Source organism: Podarcis liolepis (genome assembly GCF_965112155.1).
Source record: "Podarcis liolepis genome assembly, chromosome: 10".
Taxonomy (NCBI): domain Eukaryota; kingdom Metazoa; phylum Chordata; class Lepidosauria; order Squamata; family Lacertidae; genus Podarcis; species Podarcis liolepis.
In genome coordinates, this window is record NC_139562.1 from 12,398,535 (window position 1) to 12,413,458 (window position 14,924).

A 14,924-nucleotide genomic window follows, 5' to 3' on the forward strand; every position below is an offset into this window, starting at 1 on the left:
GAGGCTTTTACCCACAGCGCCACCTGTGTCCCGCGTTTAACAATACTGTACCGGCAAATCATAGAATTATAGAATTGGTAGGGATCCCAAGGGTCATCTGGTCCAACCCCTTGCAGTGCAGGAATTTCAGCTAAAGCATCCATGACAAGTGGCCATCCAACCTCTGCTTAAAAACCTCAAAGGAAGGAGAGTCCATAACCTCCCGAGGGAGACCGTTCCACTGTTGAACAACTCTTACTGTCAGAAAGTTCTTCCTGATATTTAGTAGGAAACTCCTTGTCACTTGAAGCCATTGGTTTGAGTCCTGCCCTCTGGAGCAGGTTAAAACAACAACAACAACAACAACAACAACAACAACTTATTATTTATACCCCACCCATCCGGCTGAGTTTCCCCAGCCACTCTGTGCGGCTCCCAATCAAGTGTAAAAAACAATACAGCATTAAATATTAAAAACTTCCCTAAACAGGACTGCCTTCAGATGTCTTTTAAAAATAAGATAGCTGCTTATTTCCTTGACATCTGATGGGAGGGCATTCCACAGGGTGGGCGCCACTACTGAGAAGGCCCTCTGTCTGGTTCCCTGTAATCTCACTTCTCGCAATGAGGGAACCGCCAGAAGGCCCTCGGCGCTGGAACTCAGTGTTTGGGAAGAACGATGGGGGTGGAGACGCTCCTTCAGGTATACCGGGCCGAGGCCATTTTGGGCTTTAAAGGTCAGCACCAACACTTTCAATTGTGCTCGGAAACATACTGGGAGCCAATGCATATCTCTCAGGACTGGTGTTATGTGGCCACTCCGAGTCACCAGTCTAACTGCTGAATTCTGGATTAATTGCAGTTTCCAAGTCACCTTCAAAGGTAGCCCCACGTGCCATCTTTCATGTGACTGCCCCAAGACACTCAACGATGGCCTCCACGTCTCTTCTCAGCCTCCTCCCTTCCAGACCAGCTCCCCCAAACATTCCTCATAATGTCTTGGTTATCCTCAGGAACTTTAGATGATAAAACCGTGAGGCTTCCATCAGACCACCTTGGGTGCCAGAGGAGGCACCCATGCCAGATGTTTACAAGGTACCAGCAGCGTAGTCTCTCTGGTCAGCAGCTCTGACCATTGAAGGGCTCCTGTGTGCTTATGTGAGCCAGACCCCTTAGGCTGTTCCTGCCGCCGCCACCATTGCTGTTGTCAGATGCGTTGAGCAGTACCAGCTGGGGGAGCTGAGGAGAACTGTGGCAGTAGCTGGCGTCCCAGCCCTCTCCTCCCCACGGGCCTTGCTGCGCCACCACGAGGTTTCAGGCCTTCTCCTTCCCCCACCCTTCCCCTGCTTGCGGAACTTGGGACTCTGCATGACATACTGAGAAGTCACGATGGCTTAGGGTGGTTATAATGATATAATAATAATTTATTATTATACCCCACCCATCTGGCTGGGTTTCCCCAGCCACTCTGGGTGGCTTCCGACAAAACACTAAAATACAATAACCTATTAAACATTAAAAGCTTCCCTAAACAGGGCTGCCTTCAGATGTGTTCTAAAAGTTTGGTAGTTATTTTTCTCTTCGACAACTGGTGGGAGGGTGTTCCACAGGGTGGGTGCCACTACCGAGAAGGCCCTCTGCCTGGTTCCCTGTAACTTGGCTTCTCGCAGTGAGGGAACTGCCAGGAGGCCCTCGGCGCTGGACCTCAGTGTCCGGACAGAACAATGGAGGTGGAGACGCTCCTTCAGGTATACAGGACCATTTAGGGCTTTTAAGGTCAGCACCAACACTTTGAATTGTGTTCGGAAACGTACTGGGAGCCAGTGTAGGTCTTTCAAGACCAGTGTTATAAGGTCTCGGCGGCCGCTCCCAGTCACCAGTCTAGCTGCCGCATTCTGGATTAGTTGTAGTTTCTGGGTCACCAGTTTCCTGGTTTCCTGATGGTCCTGGCATTTTCAGGGCAGTTGGGGGCTGTGTGTTACATGTGAGCAGACCTACTATCAGTGCACTTGCTTCCTGTTTGGAGGTCTGTCTCCCCATTGCAGTCACTCCAGGAAACATGTGTCTAAATCTCCATGCGCAACATGCATCCTTCCTCAGACTGAGACACTGGGGTGAAATGGCCTTGGAGACCCCCAAAGCAGCACCATTGGACACTTTGCTATGGCCATCTAAACAATATTCGCAGACATGGCAACCTCACAGTAGCTCAGGCACCCTCTGCTACCAACTTAGACTGTGGCATTGTGGTGGCAGGGAAGGTGTGAGCGGGCCCTGGGTGGCCTTGGGGAGGTTGGGAGGCACCGATCCGCCACTCCTCCCGGTTCTGCGATTTGAGAGAAGTGTGTCAAGTTGTTTAAGGGGAGTGTCGTCCCTGAACCCAGCATCCTGTTCCCTACAATGACCAGCCATAATAAAAATAATAATAATAATTTATTATTTGTACCCCGCCCATCTGGCTGGGTTTCCCCAGCCACTCTGGGCGGCTTCCATAGAAACCAAAGAAACACTAAAATATCATACATTAAAAACTTCCCTGAATAGGGCTGCCTTAAGATGTCTTCTGAATGTCAGGTAGTTGTTTATCGTTTTGACATCTGATGGGAGGGCATTCCACAGGGTGTGCGCCACTACCGAAAAGACCCTCTGCCTGGTTCCCTGTAGCTTTGCTTCTCGCAATGAGGGAACCGCCAGAAGGCCCTTGGCGCTGGACCTCAGCATCCGGGCAGAATGATGGGGGTAGAGACGCTCCTTCAGGTATACTGAACTGAGGCCGTTTAGGGCTTTAAAGGTCAGCACCAACACTTTGAATTGTGCTCAAAAACGAACTGGGAGCCAATGTAGGTCTTTCAAGACCGGTGTTATGTGGTCTCGGCGGCTGCCCCCAGTCACCAGTCTAGCTGCCGCATTCTGGATTAGCTGTAGTTTCCGAGTCACCTTCAAAGGTAGCCCCACGTAGAGTGCATTACAGTAGTCCAAGCGGGAGATAACTAGAGCATGCACCACTCTGGCAAGACAGTCCGCGGGCAGGTAGGGTCTCAGCCTGCGTACCAGGTGGAGTTGGGAGACAGCTGCCCTGGATACAGCCAGATGCCTTTGGGAAGCTTACAAGCAGAGCACAACGGCCAACAGCCCACCTCTGCTGCTTTCCTTCCAGTATAGTGCAATGACAAACCTAGACAGCATCCTAAAAAGCAGAGACATCACCTTGCTAACAAATTCCCATATAGTTAAAGCTATGGTTTTCCCAGTAGTGATGTATGGACATGAGAGCTGGACCATCAAGAAGGCTGATCGCCAAAGAATTGATGCTTTTGAATTATGGTGCTGGAGGAGACTCTTGAGAGTCCCATGGACTGCAAGAAGATCAAACCTCTCCATTCTGAAGGAATTCTGAGCCCTGAGTGCTCGCTGGAAGGACAGATCCTGAAGCTGAGGCGCCAATACTTTGGCCACCTCATGAGAAGAGAAGACTCCCTGGAAAAGACCCTGATGTTGGGAAAGATGGAGGGCACAAGGAGAAGGGGACGACAGAGGACGAGATGGTTGGACTGTGTTCTCGACGCTACGAACATGAGTTTGACCAAACTGCGGGAGGCAGTGGAAGACAGGAGTGCCTGGCGTGCTCTGGTCCATGGGGTCACGAAGAGTCGGACACAACTAAACGACTAAACAACACAAGTGCCCCTTAACCACAGCTAACATCCACGGATATCATGAAGCGAGATGATTTAAACCACCGCCCTCCCAAAGCCTGGCGCGCGGAGCAGGTCAGGCAAACAGTTACGTCTCCTTGCTCCTCTCGCCATGATTTTTCTGCTGACGCATTCCACACCCGCTGTGCCTGGTGGATCAGCTTCTGTCGTCTTATATAGCCCATGTGCCCAGCCAGAGATAGTAATCCAAATGCAGCCCCAGAGCTCAGCATCCCTAAGATGATAAAACCGGCCTTGGTCATCCTAGCACGTGGAATGCCCAGAAATGAGACTGGGAAGGAATCTCACGAGCTTCAGCTGCCCTTATTCTTTCCAAAGCAATAGTTCCTGTTTCTTGAAACTTATCCCTGCAAAGTCACTTCTGCCCCTCTATTTGTGGTTCACAGCATTTGGAAATCGGTGGGTAGGCACCTTTTAAAGTAAATATTGTTGTATTGTCCTTGGGGCAGGGGGAATTAGGGCAGCCAGAACCACCAATGACATCAGCGTAGGATTAAGCAAGTGTAACTTTATGAATTTGAATAAATAAAAAATTCCTTCCAGTAGCACCTTAAAGACCAACTAAGTTAGTTCTTGGTATGAGCTTTCATGTGCATGCACACTTCTTCAGATACACTGAAACAGAAGTTGCCAGATCCTTCTATATAGTGAGAAGGTGGGGAGGGGTATTACTCAGAAGGGTGGTGGGAATGGGAGATTGGCAGATAGCTGAGATGAGCCTGTTGACGACTCTTAACAACTGCAATAGGTCTTACAGGAAAAGGCAAGGGGTGAGAAGGTGAAAAATGGCTTAGTCATGTATAATGAGATAAGAATCCAATGTCTTTGTTCAGACCAGGTCTCTCCATGGTTTTAAGTTTGGTAATGAGTTGCAATTCAGCAGCTTCTCTTTCCAGTCTATTTCTGAAATTCCTTTGTAGTAAAACAGCTACTTTGAGATCTTGTATAGAATGTCCTGGGAGATTGAAGTGTTCTCCTACTGGTTTCTCTGTTTTGTGATTCTTGACATTTATGAATTTGAGCTTGCTTTGTCCTCCTCCCTCCTGTTGCTTTTTTCCTCATGTGCTGTGTCTGCAGGTGAGCCTGCAGAAGTGATTTTTGCAAGCCACTCTGAAAGCCTTCTTGGCTAAAAGGCCATGATAAAAATACAAAGCAGACTTTCCCCAACACAACACATTTTTGGATGTCATCTTCATTAGTTATATACATTTTAATGCACACTTTACCACAATTATCTATTTTTTTGGTGCACATTACTTGGCTGAGGAACTGCACAACAAAATTCAGAAAACTGAATTTCCAAGGACGTGTTTTGGTTGCGAATTGTTCTGGAAAGAGTGAATTGGGTACGTTCTCCTTTAAATGTCAGACAATGGAGCGTGCCTCCAGGGTGAAGTCAAATTGCTGAGGAAGTAACATGCACAAAAATGGATATACCAGGGTAAAGTGTGCTGAAAGAAATACACAGATTGGTGAAAACAGCGTGCAAAAATGTATTGTGTAAGGAAAAATTGCTACACGAAGATGTGCATCTAGGGTAAAAGTTGAATACAAAGATGTGCGATTTAGGAGAACTCCACAGTATAAATTGCTGGTGGATTTTCATGAGGACTTGCTTTAAAAAAAAAAGTGATGCAGAAATTAGGAGAGCTCTTTTCACTTGTCCTAAATTATGCATCACTTAAAAAAAAGGAAGTCCTCATGAAAATTCACCAGCATTTTACAGTGCCCCACTGCAGCCTCTATAACATACCCACAAGCCCCATTCATCTCTGTGATTTAGTGGGAGACACCCAGGCTAAAGGCCTCTCATTTATGGCAAGTTTAAAACAAAAACCCCAAAATCCACCATCAAGTAAGCTCGATCCCAAACATGTCTATGCCAATGGTGCAGTTCATAGCGATGGCAGACCCACTGATTCCTGATCACCTTTGGCAGGCCCCAAGTGAACAAATTCTGTTCCTCTTCTCGTGCGTATAACATGGGTAAGTCAAACCTCTCGTTTTTTCCTTATATACATGGCTAATTCTTGTTGCTTTTGCTCAACATACAGTATGTACAGTAAGCCCGCAACTTGCTCAGCAGTCACGCCTGAAGCGAAAATTGCCTATAGTCAAAACACATTGGGTGCAATGGCAGGTGAGATTGCTAATGTCTTCCCCCCACAGATGCCTGCCCCTTTCCACCCCCTTTGACTTTTTAAAAATTATGTTTCGCCAAGTACGTAAAGCTGAATGAGCGCAAGTTAAATGAGTGTAAATTGCAGCCTTACTGCACTCCTGTCAAGTTGCCTGTGTGCTTGATTGCTTCCTGCTCAACCTATATATATTGCCACTTATTATCTATACATTAACACTTATATTCCTGCATTGCAGGGGGTTGGACGAGATGAATTCTACAATTCAATGATTCTATGATCACAAAGAGCATCGTAAGTCCCCAATATGTTTTCATTTTGTTTTTCGGTCTCCAGCACTACTGAGAAGAATTTCAACTCTCGACAATGTGTTTTCAGAGACCAGCCTAATATTTGTCCTCCTGCGGGTTAAGATTTCAGTTTTTACAAACGACTCTCTCAGCTGAAATCTTTACCTTTAGCCACACACAGAGAACGAGAGGGGAGGTCAATCATTTACTCATTGTAACTCATTTACACTATGGCATTGGGGGGGGGGTCGTTCCCCAGCTGGGCTCTGCATGTTTTGTGGAATACAAACAATGCCCTGGCCTTTGAAACATGCAGCTACATCATAAAGAGAACATCTCTTTATAACTTTTCTAAGGAGCTGGAGGAAATGCCCATGGAGCCCATCATTTATTCTCACAGCCCAGGGTTTACCTATTACGCTTTTGTGTCGCAGCACGGATTTGAACTCGGGTCTCTGCCCAGAACGCTGCACCAGAATGGCTCCTAGTAGCATCCGTTACATTTTTAAAAAGAATTGTTAAGGGCACAGGTCTCCACCAGGAAAAAAGACAGAGGCAACACAACTGTACTGAGACGATGCAAAATTCAGCTTGCGTGTCTCAAGTGTGATATAATTTGGGTGCTTCTCTAGGATGCAAAACCAGGTTTGATTCACTCAAAGGTTGAAGCAAAAACAAGCCCTTCAAACTTACCCTTCATCACCCATTAGCAACCCGGAGGCCAAACCCATTCAAGCTGAAATTATCATTTGTGAATATTCTAAGCTCGCCAACACTTGCAATTTTTGCCATTCTGAGTTTGGAATTTATAAATTCAAATCTTTGTGGTTGCACTGCATGCAGCCCACTTGCCATCTGTGGTGAAATATTAAATACAGTTGCATATCATCTGTCAGATGCTATATGACTGTTCTCCAATATTCTCAGTTTTTGAAGTAAAATACAATGCCAAATACTATAGATATCAAATATTCACTGATATGCCCCAAAATGTGAAATATTCAGGGAAAATATGGAGGTTTAGCAGCACAAAACATTTTGGGAAACAGGAGAAATCAGGGAAACAAATTTGGGGAAATTGGGGGAATAAATTTGTTTCACTTCTAATTCCAAGCATCCAAGAAAAATGAGAACAAGTGGCAAAGCAGAATTGTAGATGATGGCAAGATTGGGAGCAGCTACTTTTATCCTTCAGAAAGAAGGGAAATGCTTCAAGAGAACACAGTTTTTAAGCCTAGCAACTATTAGAGCGGCACAAATTGCACATATTTTTCTTATCATAGTAAAGGCTTATGCTGAGTTTTCGGTTAGGTTGATATGCAGATTCTCCAACACATGTCAGAATTGTGGTTCATTGCTTCTCTGAAAACCTTTGAAATATGGCGAGTCACAGAGTGTTCCTATATGTGGCAATTCCAAAGACCCGCTTGCCACAAGGGATGGGCATATATGTCAAATTTGGTTCCTCTCAGTTTCTCATTTCCCCTCTCTTCTGTTCTCCACATTCCCACATCCCATTTCACCCCCCAAAAAATCCTCATGAAAATTCGTTGTTTTAGTGTGATTTTGCTCCTAAATGACACATTTTTGTATGCAATTTACACATTTCTGCGAAGCAATTTCCCCTAATATCATGCATTTTTATATACTGTATTCACGAATATATACATTATCATTTTTTTGCACAAGCTCCTTTTGTTCACATTACATTTTACAAATAAGAAGTGCAAATGTCCAAGGATCATCAGGCTTCAGTTTTTTGTAGTGTTTCGGAACGTGCAAATCGGGGAGGTTCACCTTTAAGCGCAAACCAAATTGGATTTCTTCCCCCACCCCTACTTGCCGTGCCAAAGTTTTAACTGAAAAGTCGCCCTGAAGCGGACCTTGCTGCATAACAAATGGCTGTCTGAACTGGTTCTGAACTGGCAAATTCAACAATCGCCCCAACTCTGAAATGCAGAGATGGATTAATGGATGCAAATAGGAAAGCGTCTTAATGTGGCGACACAGTGAAAGCAATCGTGTTAAGAGTGGAAATCTCGCCAAATAAATTTAGGAGGACAAAATAAGTGCAGTCAGACTCCTAACAGACAGATACCTCTATTTTAATAGCAGATCTTAAAAGAATCAAAAGCCACCAGCATCTGAACCTGTTTCCAAATTCTAGCATCCCACACAAGCAGAGCAGAAAGTTACCTTTGTGCTAGAATTGAAACAAAATTGAGGAATGTAGGAAGGCAGGAGCCTCAGTAAAATATTCACCAGATTATTCACCTGTCTTCCCAATCATGGGCAATGTGGTTCCTTTTCATATAAGTGAAGGAAGGGAATAAACACTAAAGTAATGCATTCAATACTTATCACTTGAAAATGGATCACCAAGATGGGAAGTTGTTTCAAGGTATGTCCCCCCCAAACATCTAGAAGGTAAAATTTCAGGGAAGGGGCTTGCAATGTTCTCAGTTTCTTTCTTTTTTTAAATGGTGGCGATTTCCAATTTGTACTCCAATTTGTTCAAAATTCACCAGCTCGGCTACACTCTGGGAATGAACGAAATATATTTCTGCTGAGAATCCCATGGACTGAACGAGAATGTTCAAGCGGGTTAAAGCTCTAACCTGTTTGCAAAAACTGCGACACATAGCGATTCACAGTGGGCACCATGTACAGTTAGTTATATGTGCCCATCTCATGCCACGCTTCCTGCAAATAAATGCACACCTGTTCCTTGACTCCTTATCTTTACGAAAGGATGGACTACTCTTAAAATAACCTTTGGCTTCTCCAGTTCTTAATGAATAAAAACGTTAATTAATATTTTAACGGTGTTTCTCCAACCCTTAATTTATAACATGTAGGGTTGCAGCTTCAGCCCGGAATATATAAACTTTGTTTCTCCAATACCTTAATTAAAAGAATATGAGGATGAGGCTTCGAGCTGGAATTTGAAAGGTTTCTGCTCTGCTGTGCTGTGTTTTTAACCACGGTGTTTGAAACGCTCTTGTTGATTTCTGCATTATATTTGGCAGTTTGGGTTTAATTTTCATGGTTTCGTGATATTATATAGCCCATCATTGGATAGGTAACAATGAGGTCTGGAACACTTTTTAAAGACAAGCAAATAAAGATTGGAACCCCAATTCTACCTCCCCAGATTCCAGCGCTAAGGCAACCAGAAGTAAAATACGACCCATAGCTCACAGGGAGATGATGAAGAATAGGAGGAGTACAAACCTTTATTAGTCACTTCCCAAGCCACTTCGAAGAGTAATAAATCCTCTACTGGGAGGTCTTCATCTTCCCACTGCGGAAGCCCATTGAGAGAGGTGACGGAGAGCGATCGTACCAGAGGCATTGGTGATGCTGGGGCTATTGCTTGGGTTACACGGCACAACTCAGTCCTTACAGCCTTTATGCCTTTTTTAAAAAAAGATGATATTTTCCTCCTGCTGCTGGGAGGATCTCCTTGTTTAGCACCGCCTGAAAACAAAGCCAAAAGAGGTTTCAAGAAGAAGCGAAACTTGCCCAGAGAGCTTGACGGCTAATGAGTTTTAGAAAATGGCCTGACCCACCAGCCTTTAAATTGGCTCAGCAAAATCCCCCAGGCTTGTCCGAAGAGGCTTCTGCTGCTGCTGTTATTGCTGGCTGGAAGGGGGAGGGGGCGAAATCCAAGCTGTCCGGCAAGGGCAAGAACGGGCCCCAGATCAGTAGTAAAGAATTGCCACCGGACTCATCGCTCAGCATTCCTGAAAGCCCCCAGACTCAGGAATAAGCCAAAGGGCTGTGAATTGCCTTAAGCCAATCCCTCCGGGGGGAGGTGTCTGCCTTAATGCCACCCAGTTGGAGCCCTGCCCAATTTTCCAGAGAGGCACGTGGAGAAATCCCAAATCAAAACTCTTCCCAGAGGTGTGGGATGTTCTGCACTTCAGCGATCATTTATTTTATTTTTTATTTCCCCCCTTTTATTTTTTAAGAGAAGAATAATACTTTATTTCGAATTCAACAATAGCAAAGGAAAAAAACCACAGCAATTGTCACATCAATTCATTACAATTCACCGATTTTAACAATATATAAATAGTAATAGAAAAATTACACAACATCACTTTTGACTTACTGACGTTTTCGTATTACACTTTTATCTCTTTATCTCCTTCTTAACAAATCAAAAAGAGGAAGACCAAGACACAAAAAAAGAGAAAAGGAAGAAGAAAAAGGGGGTGGTAAGGAAAAAAGAAAGAAAGGGGGAGGGAACAAAACAAAATAAACACATTTGACTTTCGATTAGACTCACTGTATTATTATTTCTACCATTTCTACTATTTTTTCACCCACAGTTCCAAATTATTGTATTACTTTCTTTCTTTTCGTCTGCACTTCAGCGATCAAAGATAAACCTACATCCCAGGCCGAGGCAAGCGGGATTTGAATGCATTCTGCAAATCAAGCTGCTACAAATATACTTGCCATCTTGGCATGATTTATCCTGATTATGGTAGACATAAAAGGTAAAGGTAAAGGGACCCCTGACCATTAGGTCCAGTCGCAGATGACTCGGGTTGCAGCGCTCATCTCACTGTATTGGCCAAGGGAGCTGGCGTACAGCTTCCGGGTCATGTGGCCAGCATGACTAAGCTGCTTCTGGCGAACCAGAGCAGCACACGGAAATGCTGTTTACCTTCCTACCGGAGCGGTACCTATTTATCTACTTGCACTTTGACGTGCTTTTGAACTGCTGGGTTGGCAGGATCAGGGACCGAGCAATGGGAGCTCACCCCGTCGCGGGGATTTGAACCGCCAACCTTCTGATTGGCAAGCCCTAGGCTCTGTGGTTTAACCCACAGCGCCACCCGCGTAGAAGAGTACCATCTCTGAAATCAAGTCTTCACCAGCCTCGTTCCCTCCAGATGTTTTGAATGACAACTCGGACTGATAGGAGTTGTCGTCTACAACATCTGGAGGAAATCAGGTTGGCAAAAGCCATCTTAGATACATTGCCATACATTGCCAGGATCCGGCCGTCAGAAGCAGTGTCCTGGTGGGAATCACTGGAATGTCCAGGAAAATCCAGGTGTAGATTTTGGTGAATTTCCTGTAAAATAATTCAAAAACTTCTCTCTTTTTTGAGATTATGCATGAAAAGCTCAAAAACCTTTGTGTTCAGATTTTCACTTATTGAAATTTGGCAACCCTATCTTAGATCATCCACAACTAGCAAGCTAAATGAAGAGGGGTCCCTCTAGCGGACTATGGATGTAAAATAATATTTTCTTTGACTCTCAACATAGTATAGTTTTTTGTTTTGTTTTTTAAGTGTGCATATATTTAGGACACAAACTAGAAATCAATGACCGTATCTCCTGATCCTAAATAATAAATAAATAAAAACATATGAAGAGGTGAGAGGGAGAGGATTGGATTGGATTTGGTAAATGACGTTGGGTCTGTGGGGCTAAACCTTTCTTTCTACAGTGGTGCCCCGTAAGAGGAATGCCTCGCAAGACGGAAAACTCGCTAGACGAAAGAGTTTTCCGTTTTGGAGGTGCTTCGCAAAACGAATCTCCTATGGGCTTGCTTCGCAAGACGAAAATGTCTTGCGAGTTCCTGCGGGGTTTTCTCCTCCCCTTTTTCTAAGCCGCTAAGCCGCTTATCAGCTGATCCGATAAGCCGCTAAAAGCCGCTAAAAGCCTCTAATAGCACTAATAGCGCTAATCCGCTAATCCGTCAATGGGTTTGCTTCGCAAGACGAAAAAACCGCTAGACGAAGAGAATCACAGAACGGATTATTTTCGTCTTGCGAGGCACCACTGTATTTTCTTTTATGTATTTATTACCCAAGGAGCTCAAGGTAGCAAATATGGATCTCCTCCTCCTCATTTCCTCTGACGACAGTTCGGACTCTGACGACAGTTCGGAAACTTCAGCTAGTGCAGAATTTAGCAGTCGGGTTGCTCACTGGAGCAAGACGGTTTGAGCATATTACACTGATCCTGGTCTGGCTGCACTGGCTACCACTTAGTTTCCGGGCCCAATTCAAAGTGTTGGTTTTGATCTATAAAGCCTTAAATGACTCAGGACCGCAATACCTCAAGGACCACCTCTTTCCATATGAACCTACCCGGACCCTGAGATAATCTTCTGAGGCCCTCCTTCGTGTGCCTCCTCCTCAAGAGGTCCGGAGGGTGGCAACACGAGAACAGGGCCTTCTCTGCAGTGGCTCCCTGTCTGTGGAATGCTCTCCCCAGGGAAGTTCACCTGGCGCCCTCATTATACAGCTTCAGGCACCAGGCAAAATCTTTCCTTTTTAACCAGGCCTTTGGTTGACCTGATTGACATCCTATACCCTTTTAAAATGTGGCTCTTGGGGGGGGGGTTATTGGATTGTTGTTTTTATTTTAATTATATATATTGTTGTTTTTATGTTGATCTTTTCTGTGAAGCACCCTGAGACCTCCGGGTATAGGATGATATATTAACAACAACAACAACAACAACAATTTCCCCTCACAACAACCCTGCGGGGTAGGTTAGGCTGAGAGACTGTGACTGGTCCAAAGCCACCCCATGAGTTTTATGGCCGAGTGGGGATTCAAACCCTGGTCTCCCAGCTCCGAGCCCAACACTCTAACTGAGGAGATTTCACCCCTCCCATACTCAAGAATCTCCTGATGATCTCCTGATGGTCTCTGCTGACTCTCCAGAGAGGAGGAGGCGTGTCCTGCCTATCTACTTATTCTGCCCAGCAACATATCAGTGTGTGTGTGAGAGAGAGAGTCAGTCAGTCAGTGTATCGGAGAAAGTGAGAGTGTAAGAGATTCTAGAGATAAGATTGCTGCTAAGTGCAGCTGCAGACTCTCAGTGTAGCATTGATTTATGCTTAGAATATTCAGCTCTGTATATAGTTTTGTATCATAGTTGTAGTTACAGAATAAAAGGAAGATATTCTACAGAGCTGCTCTCCGAGTGGTTTATACTCTGCAAGACTCTGCAAAACTCTGCTGCGCAACGACTGTATTATTGAGACAGTGAGTCCGGTGCTCTCAGCTCTAAGCTGTGAGTCCACAGCACTGTGACCTGTTCCTGTGAGAAAGGAGGTCTCTGGGGGTGCTACCCAGCTCGCCTAGCCCAGTCGGGGTTGAGGTGCATGAGTCCAGTTGGTGCACTGGCTCTAGGGCGATGCTGACACTAACCACTAGGTTACACAGCATTTCCATCAAGAAAATTCCCTACGTGAAGATCCTATCATCCATGTTGGTTGGGGCGGGGGAGAAGACGTATAGTATAGCTACCAGGCCCTCTCCCTCCACTCCCAAGTACTGTGATTGCGGAACAGGAGACGGGTGGGTGTGGAGACTCCCTGGTCCTGAATGGGGTAACTGTGCCCCGAAGGACCAGGTGCGTAGCCTGGGAGTCATTTTGGACTCACAGCTGTCCATGGAGGTACAGGTCAATTCTGTGTCCAGGGCAGCTGTCTACCAGCTCCATCTGGTAGGCAGGCTGAGACCCTACCTGCCCACAAACTGTCTCACCAGAGTGGTGCATGCTCTGGTTATCTCTCACTTGGACTACTGCAATGCACTCTGCGTGGGACTACCTTTGAAGGTAACCCGGAAACTAAAATTAATCCAGAATGTGGCAGCTAGACTGGTGACTGGGAGCGGCCGCCGAGACCACATAACACTGGTCTTGAAAGACCTACATTGGCTCCCAGTACGTTTCCGGGCACAATTCCAAGTGTTGGTGCTGACCTTGAGACCCCTAAATGGCCTCGGCCCAGCAGACCTGAAGGAGCGTCTCCACCCCCATTGTTCTGCCCAGACACTGAGGTCCAGCGCCGAGGGCCTTCTGGCAGTTCCCTCACTGCGAGAAGTGAGGCTACAAGGAACCAGGCAGAGGGCCTTCTCAGTAGTGGCGCCCGCCCTGTGGAACGCCCTCCCACCAGATGTTGAAGAGAACAACTACCAGACTTTCAGAAGACATCTGAAGGCAGCCCTGTTTAGGGAAGCTTTTAATGTTTGATGCATTACTGTATTTTAATATTTTGTTGGAAGACACCCAGAGTGGCTGGGGAAGCCCAGCCAGATGGGTGGGGTATGAATAATAAATTATTGTTGTTGTTGTTGTTATTCTGGTGGGGAAAGCCCAAGCAGACATGAATAATAATAATCATCATCATCATCTTATTTATAATTTATGCCCTCAGCCTCCCTTTTTGGGGTTATTCTTCCTCTTAGACCACACAGCCCACTGCAGATTTTGGGTGGTGCAAGCAGCTGTCCAGCATAGGGCTGAGGGGGCTAATACTAACAACAACAACAACAACAACAACAACAACAACAACAACAACAATAACAATAACGCAACCTATATTTATTTATTTATGTAGGTACCTACTCCAAGTAGGGGGGGGGCACCAATTTTGTCCTTGCTCAGTGCGCCATATTACCATCCTCTCTATAAAGGAGGTCACGCAGGTACCCTTGTTGCAAAATGCGTAAGAAAACACATCAAGGGTTTTCATTGCTTTGGCATACCAGCAGAGGTCACTACACACCCATTTAAACCTATTGCCTTACCACTGGAGTCTTGCAACCCTTTCTAGTCCTGAATTTTAGGGGAAGGATCAGTGATAGGGCCGCGACTTTGCATGCAGAAACTTCCAGATTCAATCCCTGACCTCTCCAGGTAGGGCCAAAATCATGGAGAATTTCTTCTGCCGGTCAGTGTAGACAGCCCTGAGCTAGATGGACCAAGCATCTTATTCCGATGTTCCTATGAGCCTTGAGATACGTGCTGCGGGA

The 14,924-nt window shown here is 45.5% G+C and overlaps 1 protein-coding gene across 2 annotated transcripts in view; it reads right to left on the bottom strand.

The window, feature by feature from the left end:
- GYS2 (glycogen synthase 2) overlaps window positions 1-9,999 on the bottom strand; it is a 65,285-nt gene extending 55,286 nt beyond the window's left edge. The window contains exons 1-2 of one of the 2 annotated variants that reach the window (XM_083461174.1): window positions 9,696-9,999; window positions 9,358-9,603 (exon numbers count right to left, since the gene is read on the bottom strand). In XM_083461174.1, coding sequence (XP_083317300.1) covers window positions 9,358-9,478 — 121 coding nt within the window. In that variant the 5' untranslated portion in view covers window positions 9,479-9,603; window positions 9,696-9,999. Of the gene's footprint in view, window positions 1-9,357 lie in introns of both variants that reach the window. The other variant, XR_014516122.1, reaches the window with a different exon arrangement.
- Between the last annotated feature and the right edge of the window lie 4,925 nt (window positions 10,000-14,924).